Source organism: Nestor notabilis, unplaced genomic scaffold (genome assembly GCF_000696875.1).
Source record: "Nestor notabilis isolate BGI_N333 unplaced genomic scaffold, ASM69687v1 scaffold7144, whole genome shotgun sequence".
Lineage (NCBI taxonomy): Eukaryota > Metazoa > Chordata > Aves > Psittaciformes > Psittacidae > Nestor > Nestor notabilis.
In genome coordinates this window covers 1-24,485 of record NW_009925974.1, presented here as the reverse complement: position 1 = coordinate 24,485, position 24,485 = coordinate 1, and the positions used below count along the sequence as shown (strand labels likewise).

The 24,485-nt window shown below is 51.9% G+C and overlaps 1 protein-coding gene across 1 annotated transcript in view; it reads left to right on the top strand.

Annotated features, from left to right (window-relative positions):
- Positions 1 to 19,981, top strand: part of LOC104404779 (rho GTPase-activating protein 39-like) — a 20,757-nt gene extending 776 nt beyond the window's left edge. Inside the window, exons 2-9 of the mRNA XM_010013304.1 lie at positions 6,126 to 7,431; positions 10,835 to 11,381; positions 11,888 to 11,977; positions 16,420 to 16,493; positions 17,867 to 18,066; positions 18,595 to 18,686; positions 19,219 to 19,388; positions 19,787 to 19,981. Of these exons, the coding sequence (XP_010011606.1) occupies positions 6,126 to 7,431; positions 10,835 to 11,381; positions 11,888 to 11,977; positions 16,420 to 16,493; positions 17,867 to 18,066; positions 18,595 to 18,686; positions 19,219 to 19,388; positions 19,787 to 19,981 (2,674 nt within the window). The remainder of the gene's footprint in view (positions 1 to 6,125; positions 7,432 to 10,834; positions 11,382 to 11,887; positions 11,978 to 16,419; positions 16,494 to 17,866; positions 18,067 to 18,594; positions 18,687 to 19,218; positions 19,389 to 19,786) is intronic.
- The last annotated feature ends 4,504 nt before the right edge of the window (positions 19,982 to 24,485 follow it).

Sequence of the window (24,485 nt, the reverse complement as noted above, 5' to 3'; positions counted from 1 at the left end):
CCCTCCCTGCCTGCTGCTTGCATGTGCCTGCGGCTTCAGCCAGGGCAGGAGATGGGGCTGCAGGGACAGAGCTCCTGGGCACACTTCTTTGGTCCCATTAAGCCTGAAATGAAAGAATGATAACGAGATGCTATTTTGTTTGGCAAAGAGATTTTCTTACACTCAAACCACTCTGACAAATTATTTCTGTGTTGAAATGTTGCCAGCTTCAGCTGTACAAAAGCATTTTCTCCCCAGTCTGTGGGGATGGCCCCTCCATCTGGAGTGTTACACAGGGCTGCCCTGCCTTCCTCCTGCCCTGTCTGGGCATCATCCTGCCCTGGAGAGTATGGTACCACTGAGAAGTGACTCACCCAAGGGCTAGAGCAGAGCCTGGCACTCCTGTCATCCATGCCACTGCTCCTTGTCCCCTCTTCTGGGCAGTGCAGTGAGCCAGGCTGCTCTAACAGCTTGGTTTATGAATCAAGGCTGCCTCTCAGTGCAAGGAGAGAAATAAAAAAGCCAAGATGCTGAAAAACCCATTAGGATGGCAATTCTGGAAAATCTATGCCCTAGAGCACCCTAAACTGGGGTCTGCTGGCCCCTGTGAGATGCTCTCATGTTCACTTCAGATCTCTATGACTGGGAGACGCTGGTGATGCACATAAAGTGCACCAGAAAGAGCCAGGGCTTTACTGGTGTCTGTGATGCTTCCAGTGTCTCTGCCCCAAAAGCAGCTCCTCGGAGTTTCGCTCCAGAGGATGATCCCTGCCAGGAGAAACCCAAACAGTGAGAAATGCTTTAAGTCGAACCCCAGTAGCTCCAGTTCCCTCTGGTCCCCTCTGGTGACCACAGATACATGGTGTATTTGCCATGAGCCAAGCAGCTTCCCCTCCTTGTCCCTCAATAGCCCGGTGCTCTGGGGCAGCCAGGACAGGCACCAGCAAACTCCATGTTTCCAGAGGAGCCAGTGCAAGAGCCTTGCACAGGGCAAAAATACCCTGAGCTCCAAGGGGTCCAAAATATTTCTGACTAAGGCCCTTGGGGAAAGGTGTGAGTGGCAGTTCGCTTGGGAGCTCACAGGCTGCTTGGACATGCAGGGGGGCTCTGCCAGATCCTCACACTGCTAAGGTGACATTATTTGCCTGTGGAAGCTGCTTTCTTGGAAGCAGGAGACTGAGCACCGTTTCCTTGCACATCCATCATGTGTTGTCACTGCTGTTTGTGAGCAGGGGTTGCATGTCCAGTTCTGGCATGGAGAATGGTTTTCTTACCCAAGTCTTGACACCTGGGAGAGATTTCTTGCCTTTTGCTAGCTCGTAAAATAGTGAGCGAAGAGCTAAGGCCAAAGCAAGTGTTCCCAGGTGGGATCTAATGCCCTTGCTGGGATGTCTGGTCTAGGAACAGCAAAAGCACATCAAGCCTGTCAGCTCTGTCTGTGTTCTCCAAAGACAAACATAAGTGTGTCCTCTTCCTTCCCTTGTCAGGGATGCAGCTGTATAAACACCAGGCGAATACATTGAGTGCTGTTGGTAGCACTTGACATCTCTGTAGGTACCTGCACTCAAGACAGTTTCACTTTTGTATCTAAGGGCAGCACAAAAGATTTGTTTTTCTTCTCTGTGTTCGTCATCCCGTGGTAGATGGAGAGGCCAGAAGAGACCAGCATGGTCCCCAAGAGGGGCCTCCTGCAAGCACATGCCACAGCGAGCTGGGGGAAGGGATTTCATCCTTCTTTCAGTAATACTTTGTGGCTGAGTAGGTTTTTTTTCACTTACAGCAGACTGTTTTTTCCCACCCTTTCCCTCGTGCCTTCTATCAGCACTGCTCAGTCTGCTGTGCCTGCTGCCACGTCTCTGTGCTCCCACAGCCTCAGTGCGCTGCTCTCGGTGGCCTCAAGCAGAGCAGAGATGCTCTCTGGACCCTGGGCACTGCATCACCACTCCTTGCTGCCCGTTACCTCGGTGTGTGTGCTGATCCCATCCTTTCCCTCACTGCCACAGTGCTTGCTGCTGCCTTCAGAGCAGCCTTACACTGGCCCTTGGCTTCCTGGCATGGCACAGGGAGGTCAACCCCACCCGGGGAAATGAGAGATGCTGCTGCCATCCTGGAGCCTCCTGGGGATGTTCTTCTGCCCATCTACATGCTCGTGGTCCTGTATTGGTTTTTGGCTGCACTTCCCAGGGCTGCCCAGCCCAGGGCTGGCTCTGCTTCACCCTTGCCAGAGCAAGGACAGCAGGCAGCACTTGCCTTACAGCTCCAGCCACCTCCCAAGCACTTGGGATCCAAGTAGGAAGGAAGACGGACTCTCTCCAGGGAAGGTGGGGGCCAAATGATCCTTTCACATGCTGGAAAGCTCTGCAAAGGGTGGATGTGTTCCCTTGGGGATCATGAGACCAGCCTGGGGCTGGAAGTGGTTGGTAGCATTTTGGAAGTGTCTTGTGAGCTGCTGCAGCTGTGCTGGGGCTTGGCAGAGCTCCTCAGGCCTCATGGGTGAGCAGAGGGCCAAGGCGTGAAGAGGACAGTCTTGCTGGGGGCAGAGCCTGTGTGCTGGTGTGCAGCATTCAGCCATGCTACTGGTCAGGGCCACGAGTGGGCTCTGCCATCTCCAGCCCCACTGTCCATGCGGACCAGCCCTTTTCCTCCTCTTCCCATGGGTCTCCCAGGGTCAGGGACTTGTCTCAGAGTGGTGTTGCCAAGGTTCCTTCAGTGCATCTCAAAGTTCTCCACATAGAAATCCAGTGTTCTTAGGAAGTGAAGCCCGTGAAGGTGGCTACGAGGATACCTCTTGCCTCTTCCAGGTCTGGTTTGCCTCATCACAGGCTCAGGTCTCTTGAGGCTCAGTGTAAGTAATGCCAGTATTAAGTTCTTTATAATCAGGTGAGAAACACCATCAGGATTCCTCCTACAGGCTTGTTTCCTCCTTATGCCCCTGGCCTTGGGGCAGGATGCACAAACACAAGGTGCTTTGCAGGTGCCCACAGAGCTTTCCTTGGCGCTGTGCAGACCTGGGTTTGGGTGGGTTGCCTCCGTGGAGTCTCCATCCCTGCCTCCAGCGTGGGCACTGGAGGAAGCAGCAGTGCTGCTGGAATAAACATCCCTGTTCATCCACATCTGTCAAAGTACCAGGAAAACCACCGCTGGAAAGGGCAGAGCTGAGGTGCGGGTCCTTCTCTCCAGCCTCCTGGGAGGGAAGAGCAAACAATAGGGCTCTGAAGCCTGGGAAGAGCTGCCGGATACACTGGGCCTGCTGGAGCTGGGTGCGGGCTGGGAAAGCCAGCGCCGGGTTGACGTGTTTATATTGGAGCTACTTGAAAGCATTCCTCGAAGGAACCATCTCGGGGGACTCTGTAGAGTCTCTGCTGCTGATGGCTGAAGAGCATGACCGAGAGGCTGCATTGGGATGTTTCTCCACCACTCACTGTGCTTTTCACTGCTCAGAGGGACGAGGCTGAACCTTTTTCCATGCCGCAAAATCAGGAAGTCCCCACTCTCCTCTTCTTCAACTTTTGAGGAGCCTGGGGATGGTGTTGAGGGAAGATGTATCCAGATCATTCATGGCTGTGGAAAGGGTCCTTTCAAAAAAGCCTTGTCTTCTCTGCAGTGGTGCCTCTTTCCTCTGATGTCCAGCAGCTGGGGAGGCTGGAGATGGCACATTATGTCCAAGATGATACTGACAGGCACATATTTAGAGGCTTCGTTTCTCCATCAGATTCACCTAGTCAGGGGGAGCATGGTGGCTGCGGTGCGGCTGGAGCTTGGCTCCCTCTTCTCTGCCCCTGTGAGACCCGCCTGGATATTTTGGCAGAGCCATGCAGGGATATTGCTGTGGCATCAGCAACATGCCTGTGTCCCATGTCAGCCCTGAATGTAAAGCTCCTCGGTGTAATACCCTCTCCTTGAAGTAGGAGTGCCTGTGGGCACACAGTGGGCATTGGGGTGCCCTGGGGAGGTACCAACAGTAGCTGGATAGTGCTGGTCCAGATGCAGTGCTGCTCTGGCTGTATCATTAAGGTCACTCCCATGCGATCACCCCTGGCCTGCACGAGTCAGGAGCCTGTGAGTGGCTCTGTCCTGCTTGTCATTGACATGGCTCTTTGCCAGCCTCACTTCCCTGCCACAAAATGAGCTGCTGTCTCAGCCAAGCAGAGGGGTAGGTGTAGGGGTGTCAGAGATGCTCATTTAAAAGCCTACCCAGTGTTGCTGCTCTGGTTCTTCCTGTTAGTCCAGGAGCATTCCGAGGAACAGCCAGGTGTTCAGTGGCACTTGTACTTGGGATCAAGGCTTGGCTGCGTGCAGGAGGGATGCACCAGTGTGAGGAAGGTACCTGTGGCCCCCAGGGAGGGATGACAGAGAAATAAAACCCTTTGTGCCTTAGGAGGAGATGCTGGGGAAGGTCTCTGGAGCAAGGGGGACCCCAGGATGGGGAGCAGAGGATGGTGGCTCTTTCTCAAACCCTGTCTGGTCACCTGGGTAGTTGCACGAGGCAGAGTTACATGTCTGTTGTGGGGAGGCAACCAGGCCCTGCAGAGGCAATGGTGCAGCAGTGAGAGGCCAAAGGGTGGTGGTGGCCTTTGGACTGTGGCTGGGAGCCAGCATCAGTCTCACCCGTGCCTCTCCCAGTGCCACTGTGCTGAGGTGGGATTCACAGCGACACGCTGCCCCTGGAGAGCATGGTTTCCCAAAGATGTGGTGAGCAGTGGACGGGAAAGGGACACACCACCCCCTTAGGACTGAAGTGGTTGGGAGCAGGTATGTAATATTGGATGTAGAGCAGAGGATGGTTATGGGCAGGGGGGGGAACAAGTGAAACAGGGCATCGGCAGTGATGTGGGACTGCTGCTGTGGGGCATTGGGATGGAGTGCGGGAGAGCACCCTGCCAGTGGGAGAGTCACAGAGGACACCCCCAAGGAAGCTGTGGTGAAGGGAGTGCCTGGGACCTGGCAGATGAAAGGTCTGTGGAGAGCAGGAGCAGAGTGCAAAAGAGTTGGGATATCCGGATATCTCAGGGCTTGGCAGGGAAGGCACAAGAAAGGGCGCATCACCGAGAGGCAGCTCTGGGCATGCAATGGAGTGCAGGGGCCATGCAGGACAGGTCAGTGCTGTGGGATGGGGAACAAGTGTTAAGGTTCAAACAGAGCAAAATGGCTGTGAAGGTGTTAGGGGAGCATCTCGGGGCATGTGCAGCGTGCCCTCAGGTCTTACCCGAGGGTGGCTGGTGGCGGATGCATGGAGGGAGGGCACAAAATGGGGCCAGGCTCAAAGGGACCTTCCTTTGGAAACCTTGAAGTTCAGGCTGGTTTAAGAGCCTTTCCGTTCCCTTTTCCTCAGAGCTCACAAATACAGACTGGGTGTAGCTGTAGCCTGACAGCAGGTGATGTTACTGCACTGCAAAATGCACGTTTGGGTCGGGGTATTGCGGTGGGCACACTGGGTTGTGCTGGATCCTGAGTTCCACCACGGGTCAGAGGATACTCCCACCGGAGGAGGATTTCACAGCCATGGGAGCTGAGCAGGGTCAGTGGGTTTGGCCAAGGGAACCGGATCTGAGGGCATCTGGGCTGGGCTGGGAGGATGCTCTACACTGAAGCTTGCTGGGTTTTGTCCGAGTGTAAACACGTATCCTGTGCATCTCCCATAGACCTCATGGGGTTTTCTGCAAAGTGAGAAGAAACTTGGATCAAAACCCAGTAACATGTGGTGTGGAAGGATTGTCATCACAGTTTGACAATCTGAAGGCAGACACTTGGATTATTTTTCAGCTCACTGCTTGAGTAGTTGAGAACAGCTTTACTGGTCTTCAGCTGGTTGTTCTGGGTGCTGTGCTAGCTAATGAGCCTTGGGAGTCGTAGGTTGTTTCCTATCTCAGTGCTGCTGATACCAGACAGGTTATAGTACAATGAACTTGTTTCATCTCGTTGTTCTGCTGTTCATGACTCAGAAGTTTATCATGTGTGTAACAGGGATGTGTTTCTGTTTCGGGAAGGGGGATCTCCAGGAAAAAAACAATGAGGAGCCAATAACAACTCGTTGGGGAATCTCCAGGCACTTGAGACTAACAATCTGGGATTTGGGTGGATTAGAGGATACTTCAGTTAATAGAATTCTTAAGTAATTCCCTGTATTTGTATCTTTTTTCCTTTAGGGAGACTCCTCCCCACTGGCAGCCTCTGCCTGGCACGAAAGCAGCCATGTTGGTCAAAGTGAACAGTCTGAGGCAGATACAGAGCTCTTCAAACAGTTCCCTTCAGCTGCAGGGTGCTCCAGAGACCAGCAGCCAAAAATCGCTTCCAAAACCAGCCATATATGCTCAGCCTCAATCTACGTCCCACAGCCCTGGAGCCACAAAGCAAATGCCTACAGGAGAAACAAAGCAGTCTATGCAGGTCAAAAAGACAGAGAATGGTGGGTTTTGCCTCGTGCTGATGAATGGTCCAACTTCTCAAACGCCTCCAAGGAGCCAGACAGGAACCCCTCAGCCTGTATCCCCCAAGTATGCCTCCCCTGCACCTATATACGATGAGCCATCTTTAGAGTCTCCGATTTATGATGAGCCACCAGTAGATATGGACACTGAAAGCATCAGTATGAGTGGGATGTTTCCACCAAGGTCACCGAGCAGTAGCTTAAAAAAGCAGCTGCAGCCAACCAAATTATTACAGCATCCAAGTATGCAACAGCAGCAAGCTGCAAAGCAGCATGCAAGAAATCCCTCTGCCACTGAATACAGCCCAGCTGGCAGAGAATATATAAAACACATGGTCAATGTTGACCAGTCTTCCAAACTCTCCCAGTCTTCTGCTGCAACAGCTGATGCCTCTACTAAATTGCCAGGTCAGCTTAGTTCAAAGGACAGCTTCAAGCAGTCTTGGAGGATCTTGGAAGCCAATGTCCTCAAGAACATGGAAGCCCACCACAGTCGGCAGAGCAGCCTCCAAACTCAAGAGTACCCATCCGGAATAAGCCATCAGGACTCTGGTTATTCGACTGGCCCTTCCCCAAGCTTAAGAAAAAGGAAAGGAAGGAGGCAAGGGACAGGTCAGGGAAGACCTGGCTCTGTGGGCAGCAGCAGCGAGCTCACGGCTTTGAATGATAAGCTGATTGCTGAGATGCGTGCTGTGGTGGGCAGGTCAGCAGCTTGCAGGGGAAGCAAAGCCAGCCTCGATGCTGAAAGTCTGGAGAGTGGCATCCCAGCAGAGAGCAGCAAAGTCCGATTCCAGTCTGACCACCTGAAAAAGTGCATCAGCCGAAGCTCAAGAGATGACATCTCGGCCAGTAACAGGTCTCTGTATAGGCAGGGCCTGGAGAGCAGGGGCAGCTTTCCCAGCGATGTGTCTCCACAGGACACAGTGAGGCAGAAGAGGACTTTTGAGAAAATAGATTCCTTAGAAAAGAATGTGACCAGCCAGACAAGTTTGGCTTCATCAGATGCTACACGCCACTCCTCCCAGGTACCTCCCCATCCACACTGGGTTCATGTCATGCTTTGCTGGGCTGTCATGGTGCAGGGCTGAGAACCTGGCTCTCTTCTAATAGTTCCTCATATTCTGTTCTCCCTGATGATCTGTTCCTGAGCATTGAATGGAATCAGAAAACTAGTGACAGTGACTAGCATCTTCTTGTTGGGAATAACTATTTTAGAGCCTCTTAGTCTGCCTGCACAAGTGGAGTAGTTTTTTCTCTATAACACAGCACTTTTGCAGAATTTAGTTTGCCATCTTTTCTCCTATTTGGATGTGAAGGAACCTCCTGCTTCCTTAGTTCAGATTTAGGTTCTATATGGGTGATTTTATATCCTGTGAAGGTTCTGCCCTTTTTGCTCCCTCTTCCAATTATTTCACTCCGGCGGAACAGCCTGAGTCTCTGCATCTCTTTGATAACAATGCTCCAGCATGTTCCCTTTGTTATCTCCTTTCTCCTGTTTGCCAGTACATGACCTTTCATGAAGAAACTTGGCAAAGCTCCTTGAGCATTTCAGATTGCTCCAGTAGACCTGTGAGGTTTAGCTTTAAAGCCAGGCTGACACCTCCCTGCTGCACCAGATTTATGTGCGTGCGTTCTCCTCTTTATTGCAATTTCTGCTCGATAGCACCTTGCTCTCACCTGAAACCCTTTTAAAAACTGATGCCATCTTCCCACATATTCCATTTTTGAGGCACAGGGTCAGTTTGAGTTGCCAGTCCCATGTTACAGTTAACAGTTCAGCAGTTTCATTTCACAGCCTCTTTAGACTTGTCGGAAGACAACAAGACTGCTATCCAGTCTTCAGGGTGTGTTACACTTCACTGCATTGACATGGAGAGCTGAGACTTGATGTCTTGATTATGCACAAGAGATGGGGGGCAAGGGTTAGGCTGGGAGTGGTCTTGAAAATGAAGAAGAATAATTCATGTGTGGTAGGCTGGAGAAGGAGAATACAGTGGAAGATGTAAGGAAATAAATGTCGTGGTAAAAGTAACATGTCAATAAATAAATGCTCTATTTACAAAAACACTCTGAGATTTAAGAGTCCAAGTAAGGAGGGGAGGAGGTTGCAGAGAATCACTGTCTCACCTGAAAATGGCAGTATGTGACTTGAGTCACCAGCAATGGCCTGTGCTGGGCTTGAGTGATGGAGAGGACAATTGAGAGACAAGGAAATGCATTATTGAGGAGGGTGGGCAGAAGTTCTAGGACAGGCTGAGCAGAGGTGGATGTGTACTGTCAGCACAAAGGTAATTGCTGGGTAGTCGTGTGAATGAGATTTGAGAGATGAACTCTAGAGAGAGAAGAGGAGAGAGCCAAAAGCCTGTTGAACCTCTAGAGAGTGTGAGGAGGTGGATCCTCAGAAGTTTCTAACAAGCTGAAGGCGCAATTAGGGTGGTAGGAGGAAAACCAATCTTGGACATGGCAGGTGTGTTGAAGGAGACCAAGAATGGAGGTGGCAGAGAATTGTAGGCAGGGATTTTTAGTCAGTGTGTTCAGAGGGGGTAAGGAGGTAGAGGGGTAACTCAAGGAATGAAAAACCAAAACAAAGTAGAAAAGCAAGAGAAATGATTGTGCCTCAGGCTGGCAATAAGAGGTGGAGTATGATGTGTGCTAATCCCGTCATCCACATGTAGGTACACGTTGGGGTAAGGTAGGGAAGCATTGCACTGCACAAGCCTCTGTCCTGAGTTCAGCAGTTCCTCATTACTAGGAAGAAAACACTCACTTGCTCTAAACATTTAAGAACTAGTGTGTGTTTTGGGGGTGACTGTAGGCCAGGACCTGAGTAGAGTGTGGCACACAAGTCAAAGGGGCTCTGCAAATAAAGAAAATGCATGTTTTACTCACTTTTTCCACTGCAAAACCAGAATTTACAGGATTTCTATTTCTTTGTTTTCCTTTAAAACCCCAAAACCTCAAGATTATCTTGTTTGGCTTTTTCTTACTTGCTGGAAATCTCCTCTGATAACACAGAGCAAAGTGTAGGCTGCTTAGCTCTTAGTTGCTATATGTGGGAATGTCAAGTCTAACCAAAAAGTCTGTTTCCTAAAACAACTTGTTGGGTGTTTGAGTTAAATATATGTCCCAGGCTGCCACTTCCATCCAAAACGGAGAATTCTGCATGGGCAAAATAAGTGTCTTATTCTCACAAGTAGTTATTAGACATCATTTTCTTGGGATCAGTAGTACCAAAGCTCTAATTATGTAGTTATCCATAGCCACCACTGGGGAAGAAGTCTGGACAAGGGCTGCATGTAAGAACTGCACACAGAGTCTGGGAGGAAGGAAGGTCTTTGTCTCTGCTGCTTATCTCTGTCAGCTTGTGATGAGTGGACTTGTCCCTGGAGCAGATGAGTTCAGTCACTGCAGACTGTGGATGGGCAGCAGCTGTTCTAGTTCTCTGAGAAGAAAACACAACCTTGTGCTTGGAAACAATTCTAATTTAATTTGGGGAAGTTTACGTTTGGGTAGGAGAACGTGGCAGGTAGCCCAGGGCTGGTTTGGTAGGAGGTCGTGGTGTGTCTGTAGGGTATGGTGAGAGCCGGTACAGTGGTATCTGTGTCAGTCAGCTCCATTGGTGGTGGAGTTGACTGATGCAGATACGTGGTCTCCTTTGCTTCACCAACTCAAACATGATTTATCCTACCTGAGTGACAGCCTGGCCATCAAAATAGCTGTGCCCATGCTCTGTTGTGCCTCTCTCGGGCTCTTCTGTCCTGTTTGTGTGTCTGGCCAGTATTTTTATTAGGAAGGTCATGGTGGAATTGAGATACATGTTTTCAATGCCTTAAAGCAGAGGCTGTGCAGGCACAGGCTGCCCAAAGCTCGGCAGCTCCTGATGGTTGCTGGCCATGTTGATCTGGTTTTGTCTTTTTTCTTAGTTTTGCTAGAACTTGGAAAAGTACTCAAGGCAGGAACCAGCTACAGGATTGTAGGGGCCACAAAGAGTAAAGGTGAGAAGGAAACAGTGCTGGTAGTGCTGTGGCTATCTATTCTCTGCCACCTTCTGGTGTTCCCACCACCTCCTGGGCTCCTGTGGCTCCTCAGCAACTGGGAGGTGGTGAGTGGGGAGAAACTTGGCTCTTTGGTGTGTGCTTGGTGCCGCAGAGCTGCACTACTGCTCTGAGGCTCAGCCCAGCTCCTGCTTGGGCTGGCTGGGAGCTCTGCAGCAACTCGAACAATCCGTGTCCCAATACTTCCCTTGGGGACAACATCAGTGTGTGACTGGGCCAGGCTCCTGCAGAACTACAGATGCCAGCCACTGATTCTGCACAAATTCATGTTTTATACAGATTCATGACTTTGTAGCTTCATGCTCTTGATAATTTTCCTAACAGAATAAAGAGTCATCTAAGCTGCTTTGAACATCTCTGTTCTCCATTGCAGGCCGGGACAATAGACTTGGACCCCAAGCAGGAGAGCAGTGCCCAGCCTGGTGGCTGCGGAGGATACCACTTCCCTTACAACACTCTACGGAAGCCCATCTCTCAGAGCAGCATGGCAGACTGGGCTTCTAAAAACCTCAACATGCACACGCAGGGCATCTTCCGCCGAAGGATCTCCATCTCCAACATGCTGTCCTGGAATGGTGGCTCTATCAAAAAGCCAATGCTCATAACCAGCAACCGCACCATCAAAAAGGAGGCGTGTGAGATGTTCAAACTGGTGCAGAGCTACATGGGAGATCGCCAGACTCGCATGGACCGGAACCACGTGGCGTTGGTCACAGTCACCAAGTGCTGGAGCATGCAGGGCTTACGGGATGAGCTCTACATCCAGCTCATCCGGCAGACAACAGATAACACATGCTACCGAAGTCTGGCGTGGGGCTGGGAACTGATGGCCATCAGTCTGGCCTTTTTCTCCCCATCACCCAAATTTCAGTCCTATCTGGAAGGTTATATTTATCGCCACCTTGACAGTGATGAAAACAGTAAGTGCCTTGTGCAAACCCACTGTGTCCCCAGCAGCATTCTGGTGGGTCGTGCCACTTATTCAGGCTTGTCTGGTTTTTAAATATACCAGGCAGTGCTGTGGTGTCCATCAGTGAGAGCACCATGTGTTGGGTGAGTTCACCCTTCCCTGGGTGGGATGAAGCTGCCACCAGCTCATCTCTCTGCAGTTCTCACTGGTGTCTGTGAATGTTAATATAGAAAGTTTTAAGGGAGCCATTGCGAACACTATGAGCAGGTATTTAGGCAGTAAGTTTAGTTAGGTATAAGCTTGCTGCGTGGAGGCCCTTCTCAACTATTTGGCCATTTGGAGAAGCTGAGTGATGCTCTGGGCCCCTCAGCTGCATTTGGAGCTGGCTGTGGTGCAGGATCTTTCCCTGAGCAGATCTCATGCTGGAGTTAAGCTGGTTACAGTGTCTAAGGGCAGTTCTGGGCTTTGGTATTTTATTATTCCACATTATTAATCCAGAACCTTCTGATTTTTCAGTTGCCCAGCGCATCAAGGAGCTTGCGGATCTGAAAAACAAAAAGAACTCAAAATCCAGGAAAAAGAGGAAACAAAACACTGAGGATGAAGGTAAAGGGAGGCACAGCACATAGGGAGCAGAGAGGGAGACTGCACTGACCTCTGACAGGCGGGATGCTGAGCTCCACTGAAAATCAGACCTTTTCTTTAAGTTCCTAGACTTAGACTCAGGAATCTCCACTGCAGGTGGCTGGTGTGAGAGCTTTGAGCGTGGATCAGCAGTGTGGGTGGCAGCTGGGCAGCACACGGGAGGGGTACAGTGTGACCCCTTTCACAGTTGTGTGACAAAGGGGTTTTAATTTGGTTGCAGACATGAGGCTGTGGTTCAACTGCTCTGTGTATTACATGGAGTTTCCTATAGCACATTGCAGTGCTAAAAGCCATATAAACCAGCATGTTTCAAGACAACCTGTCTCAATTGTAGTAATGGATGTTGTAAACCAGCACCCAACCTCAGGGCCCTCAGGAAGGACCCTGACATCTGGCAAAGAGCACTGCTTTTTTCTCTCCAGTATTGGCTACCCCTTGTCCAAGCTTCCTGGGCTCTGCAGTCCAGGGCTTGCAATAGCGTCTCTGCTGAATGAACAAGAGTTCATGTATTCTTCCAACCTCAGGTTCTAACTGCTGCCTGCAGGATGATCATTTATCTGGCTAAAGTCTTGCTAGACAAAGTCCATTCAGTTTTTTTTATATTGCTTTCAGGAAACTTGAGCCAAGCCTGCAAATTCCTATCAGGCAGCAGTTACATCATGTGGCCTTGGGGTTTTAATCTGGGAGAGCTGGAGTCCAGCTGAGCCCTACCTGAAGCCAGCAGTGGGCACCAAAGCCTCGCTCACCTACAGTGGCTTCCCCGAGTCACTGCTCCCCTGAGGCCACTGCAGGCTGGGAAGTGGCTGAGGAGGCCCCTTGGTTGCTGCCCCTTCAGTAAGTGTGTTCATTGCTTCTCTGTCTCTGGCGGGATTCAGAGCAGAGACCTGAAATTGCAGAGTGGGCTGCAAGAAACCGCAGGTCACCTGGGGAAAGCAAGAGGAAAAAAACATCTCGTTGTAGCAGAAGAATTGGGAACCACCTGGTTTTATTGGTGGGCAGCAGGCTTGAGAGTGCTCCGTCCTGAAGCACAAAATTAAATCATTAGAAGCTGGCAAAGCAGGGTGTTGTGCAGGTTAGGAGCATAAACATGTTCAGGAAGAAGTGGGGCAAATGAAAGAAGGGAGGTCTGTCAGTTGATGGTTAATGGTCCAGGTGCAGCCCTGCCTCAGGGTATCTCCCACCTGCTGTTAGTGGATATTCCAAGGGGAATACTCACTTTTCAGACATCCTATATCTGTTTCTTACCTTCCTGATGGCAGATTCAGGATGCTGACTCGTACAGCCATTTGGGCTGATAAAGGATAGCATTTCCCATGTAGGAGAACAGTGATGGAGCAGCAGTGCTGGGATGCAGAAGGATGCACTGGTGGCATGAGGAATAGGGGCTAAAACACTGCAGTAAAATGTGGGTGCCTGGGCAGATCTAAGCCAGGAGAGTAGCACTGGTGCAGAGCCCAGCTGATCTGTTCTGGGGGCACCTGCCCCTGTGTTGAAGAGCACAGCAGGATGGGTCCCCAGGCTGAAGCCTGCTCTGACTGTGCCAGGCTGAGGTCTGTGAGAGGCCGTGGTATGTCGGAGAAATACTGAGACAACAGCTTCTGCTGTGCTAAAATATGTCTCCCATGGCCAGGTCCTGAATCCACATTGTTTGCTGCATTTTCAAGACATTTTTGGCAGGAGAGCATTCAAGTCTATTCCAGAAGGTGTGTTCCTGCATGTGCCCTGCCTGGATTTTAACTTGTTATGAAAGGAGAGGTTCTTTAAGAAACTCTTTGCTGTGTTTCCAGGCCAGCACATGGAAAAATATTTTCCTTTGCAAACTATTTTTCACTGTGTGGGCTGTTAGTCTTCTGTTCCCGAGCTCCTGGGGCTACTGTGGTACCACAGGAAATAACAGCTCAACTTGGATTTCACAGATTCATCATCTGCTCTGAGCAGTGGAATTGCCTTCAGTATTAGCCCTTTCCAGCCCGAGAGCTGTGAGCTGGGGAGCAGAGGTAGTACCTGGCCCCTTCTTAGGAGAACTGATTGTGTGGGATGAGCTGGATGCCAGGAGCAGGTCTCTCAGTGAGCATTGTGAAAGCAGCCAGATGGTCAAGTGAAGTCGCTGGTCTGGAAAAGCAGAGGCTAAAGCTAAATTCTGCTCGTCTCCCTCATGTGTTTCTCTGCAGCTCATAACTTACCCCCTGGCCTCTCTGCATCTCCTTCACCCACCTCACCCTGCGCATGCCCTGGGAGCCAGGAGCACTTGTGTCAGGGCAGAGGGCCTGCTGTGTAGCAGGGGGGCTGCGTGTTAAGGTGTGAGCCTCTGCAGAGCCGTTTGTTCTGTGCCAGCCGTGGCAGAGCTGGTCACCCTATGCCTCAGGGCTGCCTCTGCTTTCTTGGCATTTCAGGTCTGTGGGCAGTGACGTGGCCAGTCCCTCGCTCATGGGACAAATTGACTTCTCAGTTTATTAGCTTGGAATTCAGTCAGCTCCCCTCTGGGTCCGAGATGGGACTTGAGTTGTCATTGAGAGTAGGATGTCTCATTGCAGGAAGTGCAGGATGTAGGATTTAGGCTTCTCCAAGGATCGGGGAGCTTCCTGGGAAAGCATAAAACGCTTCAAGCAAATGTGTCTGGCTGCTGCCCACACACCAGCGGGGCAGGCAACCAGTTCCTTCACAAACCTTGTTAAACTCTTCAGGTGATTATGGGTTTCATGGTCTAATTGCAGTGTGAAAAAAGCATTTCCTACTGTAAGTTCTGAATGTGCTGCCTCCTGTGAAATTGTTGTGATGCAGAGACACAGCCCAGTCTTTTCCCATTCCCTGCTTTGTGAAGCGGGTGACACTTTGCTTCAGGGCGTCCGCACATTCTAACAACAGGAGCCGTAACCTGGAATAGTGAAGCATCACAAAGCAGCTCATTGGTTTTGTTTTCTTTAATCCTTAGATATTTCCAGTGTAAACCATGCCTGGGATTAGCAGGATTTTTGCATACAGAGAATATTTGCTTTAGATGTTCCCAAGAGAAAGAAATTCTTTAAACTGACTTTCCATCCCATTGGCTGCGGGAAGGGGGGAATGCTGTTGTACCTCCTCCAGCATTATGGAGAGGCTCCATCCAGATGCCAAGCAAATTGATTGAGGCAGGGGGTGCTTGTTTCATTGTGGGGAGCCAAGGGCTGTGGTTTGTCTGTTGGCTGAGAGGAGAAGGGGAAAAGTGCATCTCTCACCTTTGTGAATTGTTCTGCTTCGGGAAAAGCTGCTCCTCCCATGGCATTGAGAGGATTTGAGGAACTCCAGGCTCCTGACCAGCTTACCTAAGCCACAGGGTGTGTGAAAGGCTGATCTGAAATATGCAGCATCTGACCAGAATGTAGATTTTTAAAAGCCACAAGTATTTTGAACTCTGCTGCAAGCTTTGAGCCTGGCAGGGAATCAAATAGGGCAGATCTATTCACTGCTTTCAGCAAGCAATTTGGGTTTGACTCGAAAAAGAACAAAAGGCCAATGGGTTTGGAAAAATTCTCCCAGCAATCAGTGTTCTGTCAGTGCAAACATTTCTCTTGGTGTCACGGGGGGATTAGCTCTGTGAATCCTGGCTCTGCTCTCCTCAGAGTTCGCTGAACCAAGCACAACAACCAGCACAGCCGTTCATCGGAGTTCCCAAGCTCCGATGTGTCCAATCTTCCTTGTATCACAGAGCACACCCAAGCCTCAAGGTACAAGGTTGGGTTGGAGGAGGCTGCAGGCAGGAGAGTGAGGAAGCTTTCTGCAGGGCTTTGGGAAGATGAGAGAGGCTCTGCCACCTTCCCACACCTCTCCTTACATCCTGAACTCGCTCATGGTGCTGCTGCCACCTTTCTCGCTAGCCCAGGACTGCAGTTCTTGAATCATAAACCGTTTGGGTTTAAAGCACCTTGAAATCTCTCCTGGCAGGGGGCTGGCTCTGCCTGCTCTTTGGCTGAAATCTGGCAATACATAAATACCCAGCCCTGTGTCTGTGAGCTACATAACTGCAGCCGCGCTGGGGGGAGTGAGGGCTCGCGCTCACACGTGTGCTCAGGCTGTGAATGCCAAACGGGGGCATCTTGCATTGAGTCAGGACAGGGTCAGGCTGCCTGTGTGAGAGGTGGAGATCTGCAGGAGCGGGGCTGGGAGGTGCAGAGCTACGAGCCTTGACTCAGAAGATGAATCCCTCCAAGCCCAAGCACTGACTTGCACCAACACTTCCTGCCTTGGGGCTGCAGGGCCCGGAGGCTTTGGGGTGCTCAGTGTGAGGTTTTGACAATCTCAGTGCCCTGACCCTACAACAGGCTGTGCAGAAGAGGAGTGGCTGTTTGTGCTGGTGCTCTCTGAAGGGCTCCAGTGTGGTGGGTGCATGGTGCTGTGGGTGACCACTGATTTCTCCTTCACACCAGGTCTGCCCATCAGCACCTATGCCAAATACTGCTACAGGAAACTCCAGAAAGTAGCTGTCACCGGAGGCAAAAAGGTGAGTGGCTGTCCTGGCTCCAGGGCCCATGGGCTGCATGAGCACTGCCTCAGCTCCTGTGACTGGGAGGTCACTGCTGATTCAGCGATGGGAAATGGAGATAGAGAGGGCAGAAGAGGCTTGCTCAGAGCTCGGCTTCCCGTGAATGTGTGGGAAAAGGTGCTGCCCAGGTCACACCATCCTCCTGGCAGACAGCAGTGCCTGCACACTGGCCTTTAGGGCTGGGGAGGACAAACCTGTCTGCAGGGTAAGAGGAGCTGCCTGTGCAGGGGCTGCCCATCATCTGGTTTCTTCTACTGAGGGAACAGCCTCCCTTTGCCACTGAGAGCTTACACGGGCCATGTCTGTCAGCTGGTTTACTGCAGAGTTGTTCATTCCCAGTTCAGAAACTCACGCAGTGGAGATGGCTGGTGTGGAAGGGAACTTCTGTGCTCTGTGTTAGCTGGAAGTCCTCCCTTTCCCCTGCGAGGTCCTGCATGGGGCTGTGAAAGCTGGCAGGCGGCCTCAGCCTGTCCGTCCGAGGTCTCCAAGCCAGATCCGGTTGTCTTTTATTCCTGCAAATCCCCCTGGGGCCTCGCTGCCATCTGGACTCCGTGTACAGCGAGCAAATAGCTGAAATACCTCGGGAGGGGTGAAGGCTCCCGGCGTCCCCGCAGGGGCAGGACAGGAAACATCCAGACACGCATCGCACACAACTGCGGCCCCGGCAGCTGCCGCCCTGCAACGGGTCAGTGGGGGCTTTCCCCACCACTGCACCTCCTGCTTGGCCATGGGGTCACTGGGCAGCCCATCGCCCCTGTGACAGTGCTCTGTGTTTCTCCAGCTCGCTGCCAGGATTGGTTCAAAGCCCCTCTCAAGTGTTGGTGGTGTCTTTTAGAAGCAACAGGTCCCCATGACCACTTTTCAGAGAGCTTGCTAAAGAGAGCAGAGCTTTCCCTAGAGTTGTTCATACCTGGAATTGTCTTCTCCAAAGGGCTGTTTGTCAGCTGCTCTATGGCTGAGTGCTCGCTCAGCACCTGGCTGGTGTTCATATGCCCTGTGCTGACCTCACCACAGCAGGGGACAGGCTGGGATCCATCCTTCCGCCTCCTGCTGCACGAGCAGGTAGAGCTACAGCTGGAGGAGCCCTCCAAAACGTGGCAGGTTTGGGCAGAACCAGCTCCAAAGTGTTCTCTCTCTGCTCCTCTTGGGCCTCGTGACTTGAACCTCCCCTGATTTTAGGAGGCGGAGGCTGGAGAGCAAGAACTGTGCTACCAGGAGGCCAGTGTTGTGTCCACATGCATGGACATTCCTCTCCATCCTGGCCACTCACCACCACCGTCCCCTGATCGCTGTTTCTCTGTGTGCTGCACTGAGCAATTCTCTGTCCTCAGGGCCTCCGTAAACCGACAGTGGAAGAGAGAACCCATGCCAGGAAGGCGATCGTGACACCATCGCTCTTCGGCAGCTCTCTGGAGGAAATCATGCTGCGGCAGCAGGACATGTACCCAGGCAACAAGCTGCCCTGGGTGCAGACACAGCTATCGCAGCAGGTCCTGGCGCTGGGAGGAGAACAGACCGAGGGGATTTTCAGGTGAGCTTTTGGGGCGCTGTGTGACTTTTGAGCCACCCACGCGTAGGTCCCTAAAGCTGAGAAGTCAAACTTGACCTCCATAGGCTCCATAAACTTTTTTTTCTCTGAGAATAACACTCTGCCATAGAGCAGATAAAACTCCACCCTTCCCAGGTTCAGGAATGATCTCTTAAAGTAGCATTAGTCCATTGGCATGCGTTAGCACAGCTGGGGAAGCATAGATGTGACTTGAACTACTCAGGACAGCATGTACCCAGGCAAGACATTGAACTTTCATCAACAGCAGTAGTTGGCCAGTGCAGGGAAGAGAGGAGCTCTGGGGTCCGTGGCAGAGCAGTTCATCAAATGCAACATATTTGATGATGCACAAAACATGAGGAGTCAAGAGAGACAAAGAATCTGTATGGTAGAACATAGGGGATTCTGGTCTGGGTTTGGGTTTTGGTTTGGTTTTTGTTTTGTTTAAGATTTGTGTTAGCTTTTCAGTAGCTAAACTCTCAAGCACCTTTGCTGTGGCTGTCTTTGCAGGATACCTGGTGACATAGATGAAGTCAATGCATTGAAGTTGCAGGTGGATCAGTGGAGAATCCCAAGCAGTCTCAGTGACCCCAACATCCCAGGTATGGGAACACAGCAGGCATGGGTTGCTGCAGCCTTAGCTGGGGTACAGTGTAGAGGGGAAGGTGCAGGAGCAGCCGAGGAGATGTGTACACAGGATGTCTTCACCAACTGGGTTTTAATTCTGTGCCTTTTCACTGCCTTTCCAAATGCCTCCCATAGAAAAAGCACTGAGGGCAGTGGGGGAGCCTCTGGCTCTGGCGCAGTGAGGCTGTGCAAGCTGGGCAGTGCACAGAGCAGCTGGGAGATATTCAGGAGCAGCATTCTAGCTCCAAGCTCCTACTCTCCTTTAGGTGGCCCCAGAGCCACTTCCTGGAGGAGCAGGTAGGTAAGAGCCAGTGTTTTCCTCTATCTGTCCAGTTTGGCTGCCTGAGCGTTTCAGAGCTATGACTGAAATAAGCTGAAACAGCACAAGTGCAGAATCCCTTCTCTGCCCTCTGTTTTCTGAGGCACTGAATCTCACTGCCAAAGTTTGCCTCTGAAGGTGGTGGGGACGTAACCAGAGCTGTTCTCATGCACCTTCTTTCTGCCCAGCCTCTCTTCTCAAGCTCTGGTATCGGGAGCTGGAGGAGCCTGTCATCCCCCAGCAGTTCTACAAAGAGTGTATCAGCAACTATGAGAACCCTGATGCTGCCGTGGCCGTGGTGCAGCTTTTACCAGAGCTCAACAGACTGGTCCTGTGTTACCTCATACACTTCCTGCAGGTAGGCAGCACACAGGGTGTGCTTAGTGGGACAGCTGTGGTGGGCCACTGGCAGGGTTTTAGGACCAACCTGTCACCTGTATTTAAGGTGGGATTGATGGACAGGGGGGTCTGATGGCCTTGTCTCTTACAGGAGCAATAAACCGTGTTCCTGATCTTGTAGAGCACAGGCTTGGACGCAGAGGTTGAGATCTGCAGGATGTTCCCTTTCTGCTAAGGCTCCCATGCTGCCTGCTGTGTTAAAGCATAGTGGTCTTCCCCTACAAATGTGTGGCTGTGGGGCACTGTCCTTGAGGCAGGCCGCGTCTCCGCTCTCCTTGCACCTCCTCTTAGCCCACGTGTTTGTAGCCTCTTGCCCTTTTCCACTGCTCCAGGTGAATGTTGTCTTATTTTCTGCAGATCTTTGCTCAGCCATCGAATGTGGGCAGGACAAAGATGGATGTGAACAACCTGGCCATGGTGATGGCCCCCAACTGCCTACGCTGCCAGTCTGACGACCCCCGCGTCATCTTCGAGAACACGCGCAAGGAAATGTCCTTTCTTCGCATGCTCATAGTGCACTTGGACACGAGCTTCATCAAAGGGCTGGTTTGAGCCACTGCCCTGGGGTCCAAAACATTGCTCTGGGGAGTCGCTGGGTGCCTCAAGTCTTCTCCCCTCCACTTAGGTTTCTTCATTGTCTTTGCTGTTGTGGAACCCTGGGTTAGTCCCTGAGCATCTCCAAGCATATGACCTCAAGGACAAGGAATGTTCAGCACCAAGAAGTCCTTGGACATGCCAGGCTAGATTCAGTGGTTCCTGGCCTTCCAGTGTGTGTCAGAGGGTGGCATCCCGCCTCCTTGGAGCCACAGGACTTGGTTGCTCATCGAAAAGGCTGAAAGATCCATGAGAAACTGCTAGCTGGGGCAGTAAGACTCTCCATCTGCCTTCTGGAGGCAGAGTTGGCTCCAGGTAGGAAGACATCATTCCTGTGTTGTGGCATGGGCTGGTAGTGGGGGAGATGCTGCCTCACTGGGGATATCCTACTGCTGTGGAGCCAGTCTGGTTCACCCCATGATGATGTTGCTAGAGGGATGTGAAGGTGCAGAGGGTTCGCTGAGGCAGAGGGGTTCCTTGGACTGCCCTGGTCAGTGGAAGCACATTGCAGCCCAGAGGAGAGGAGGTGTTTGAGCCAACATCTCACAGCTGGAAGCCCTGGCAGGCCACATCCACACAGCATGACCTCACCTACTCTTTTAGGCCACTGCAGAGCTGAACAGCAGGATGTGGGACAGCCCTACACTGAGCTAAACCAGCACCCACCCGTGCCATGAGGGCTTGGGGACAAGAGGAAGGCCATGCTCCTCACAACAGACGGATCAACAACCTCCTAACAAGGAGCATATCCTCTGGAGGGGTAGCCCCAGTGACCTTGCAGCTCCTTTATGCTACAGGCAGCATGAGCTAACACCAACTTCCCTGAAGAACACCTAAAACCATGCTCAGAGTGGCTTCCACAACTCTGGCATCACTTTCCTGGTACCGCATCCTTCCCAGACCACTCTGCCAGCACTGAATACCAGTTGTGCCATCCTCCTGGTTCAGCCCAAGCCTAAAGAAAGCCCCCAACAATAAGAAGTGCTCCTGTGCTCAGATGGGCCCTTCCAGGCAGAGCAGCAGCATTACTGTGTGCTCATGAAATGCTGATCCTGGCTGGAGTCAGCTGTGGCACCTGTGCTCTTCCCACCAAATTCCCATGGGAGTTGCAGAACAGTTGAGAAGGGGAAAGAAGGGAAGAGGCAGATCTGAGTGTCTGAACTGTGGTGGAGCCTGCGTAAGGGTGGTGTCAGGCATTGTCACTGCTGCTTCTGAACCCCTGTGGCTTTCTGTGTGCCGCCAGAAGTGAGACACAGCAAGGACAGTGTCTTCCAGAGGCAGCGCTTGGATTTCCCTGCAGCCTCTGGATACTGTTGCGTGTTCCTTAGCAAGCAGCAGTTTCTAATTCTGTGGCATCCTTGTGTTACTCGTCTCCTCTTCCATTGAAGCGTCTTCCCTGCTGGAGGCAGGTCTGCTGTAAAAAGCTGTGTGTTGGGATTGCTCGTGCAGTGCCAGGTCTGCCAGTCACATCCAAGGTTGCATTTGCATTTCTCCATCCCTCTCCCTTTCAAGTGGGATCACCCTCTCCTGGTAGCGGTGGGAGCTGAGCCCTGCCAGCAGTGGGGTTTAAGGCTGATGTCTGAATCTGTACCCAAAGTTTGGGCATACAGTGCCACGGGCAGAGTGCCCCGAGCCTGCTGGCTGCTTGGATCTCTTGCAGTGTGTGAACGGGCTTTCCAGGGTATACTTTTGCTCAGATGAACTCCACAGTGGGAGTTCAGTTTGTGCCCAGCTAAACAAGAGCTGTGGTTCCTCTCCTTGTACTAGGTGCTTCTGTGGGTCAGGAAATCTTGCTTCCATGTCTGGATTAGCTCTGTCAGACATGTCCCCAAATATGTGCCCAGATCTCTTTCACACACCCATCCCATCCAAGCCATTCAGCTCTGTTTGGCCTCCTGAAGCACTCAACAACTTGTACTTCCAATGTGGGGCTGTTTTACCAGAAAGGTAGGGACAGGCAGGGGGTTACTGGCTCTGCCACACTGTACTGACATTGGAATCTCTGGCCAGGCTCAGACTGGAGCAGCCCTGTGGTGCCTGCCCTTCTCTTCGGGCTGCAGATGTATGTGCCTGTGTTGGGCTTTTCCTGCAGCTGGCCACCATGTAAGTGATCCATGTTATTCCTTGCACTTATTAGCTGTAGCAGTCAATCAAACCATAGGCATTTGCTGCTATTACAAATGAATGCTTCTTGCCAGGGCTGTAAAATAGGCTAATAAATGACACTGGATATTATTTTCTTTGCCAACAGATTTGTAAATAAGAATCAGTAAAGCGGCCTCTCCTCTGTTATAATAATAAATACAATCTCCATGGTTGTCTCCTGTCTTCTTTGTGACTTTCTGAAGCATGATCACGTCCACCCGGAGCTGCCGATTTCAGCCTGGATGTCAGTGTTCATGAGTGGCAGTTGGGAATCAGCATGATGTAAGTGCTTGGAAACCAAGCTGCAGGCTGCTTTGTTCTTAATTCTCAGGCAGCTGGTAAGGGACACTCAGTGGAACTTGGAAGAGAAACTTGGAAGGTTGAAACTGATAAAGGACAATAATGGTGCACATGGGGCAAAGCAGCTTGCCCCAGACTTGGTGATGTGTCCCGATGGGGCCAGCAGCCTTGTGGTGCTGGGTGTTCTTGCTGGTGATGTTGAATTTCTGGCCTGTTTTAAGTTTCCTTTTCACAGAGCTTGGCAGGAGCCTCTTGCTTGTCTCGGTGATCATGTCCTGGGAATCTGCAGCCAAAACTGGTAAAAGCAATTTTTCCAGTTGCTGGATGCAGCTGGTAGACACCGTGCCCTCAGGCCGGCTGTCCATGCTCCACACGGCTCCTGCAGAGGTTAAGTAGCTGGTTGTAGCCAAACTAGAGGTGCCCAGAGGTTGTGCCACCTCCCCAAAAATCCAGCGAGTGGGAGGCCAGATTTTAGTTTAATCTTCATGCAGGTTTTTAGTATAATCCTAAAGCATTGAGCTTTGTGCTAAATCAGCCCTGTGGGAAGACAGAGTAGAGAAACAGGCAGGGCTGCATCAGGAGCCCTGCAGCACCCGAGGGAGGCAGGGACAGGAGGGCCCCTGTCCTGATGCTGCCCCACAGCGTGCTTGATGTGGGCACAGCAAAGCACTGGTGGAATCAGCAGAACCGGCTGGTGGAGGTGGCATTGAGCTGGGGCTCTGCAGCGCAGCGCTCGGCTCCAGCACGCCCACAGGCTGTCCGTGGGACAACCACCGTGGTAGGATGGAGAAAGCCGATGTAGCTGCTGAGCGCTGCTGCTTTCAGAGCTCCTGTTGTCCTGCGGTGTTTGTCAACCACGGTTAATGGTGGGGAGAACTGGGTGTGAGTGCAGGCAGCTGGGAACCATCTCGGGCATGAAGAGGGGACAAGGAAAAGTGCAGGCGTTCAGCGTGAGTTGAAGCACGAATGGACCGTGCTGGAGTTGAGTACTTGAGAGGCATTGAGTTGCTGGACTTCTCCTTTCAACCCAGGAGGCAGCAGCTGAAGATACAACGCAGGCCATGAAGGTTTGCACCTTCATCTCTCAGGGGATATGGAGCCTCCGCCATCGAAACCATCCCACATTGCCTGAAGTGCTCAGTGTGTGCTGGTACCGCAAAGGGAGCTTGTGTCAGGACTGAGGGTGGTGCGACCTCAGCTGTCAGGGCTGGGTGCTGCCAGGATTCAGGTTCCACATGCACGAAGGCATTCAGAAGCCCAAGGCTGGTGTGACAAGCTCCTGTTTCTCCCAGAGGAGACCTAATGGCTTACATCAGCTCGTCTCCACTCCAGCCCCGTTTCCTCTACCCAGCCTGTGCCAGGTCTCATGCCTAGTTCAGACCACAAGCGATGGGGAGACCGGGTGGGTCGTGGTGGGGATGTGGAGGGTTGATGAGGAGCTGTTGGATTGTTTCAGCCACAATGTACAGCTTCCCTGACATGACCTGCCCTTGGTGCCTGCTGGGGAAGACAAAGGTGCTGCAGCTGCAAATAGTGCCCAAATGCTGTGCTGGGGTGTCACTGCAGTGTGTGCTACCCACCACTCGTGGGGCAGGATGAGACAGCCAGACCCCATCCCCCAGGGACAAGAGAGGGGCCTAGAGAATGGGTCCCTGTTGCCTGCAGACAGCCCCAAAGAGGAGGAGGAGGTGTGGGGGTACAGCGTTCCCTGGCTGAATCAGCACAGGGTGTATTGTTGAAGAAGTGCTGCTTGTTTGCACATCTCCCCCACGCTGCTCCAAGGACATCATTCCCTGGAGATCTGCAGGTGGGTCCCAGCCTCTCTGGATGCTCTGACCAGCGAAGAAGAGGGAAGAAGCCATCCTGGGGTAGGAACTGCCTGGATGTGCAGCGCTGATGAAGGCACAGAGTCTCGGTGAGTCCCTCATCTCCCACCCCTGTGTGTGCCTTGGGAGCAGGCCTGGAGCTCAGCAGCGCCCTGACAGGAGCGGGTACGAGCAGGGTGAGGCGTGGCAGG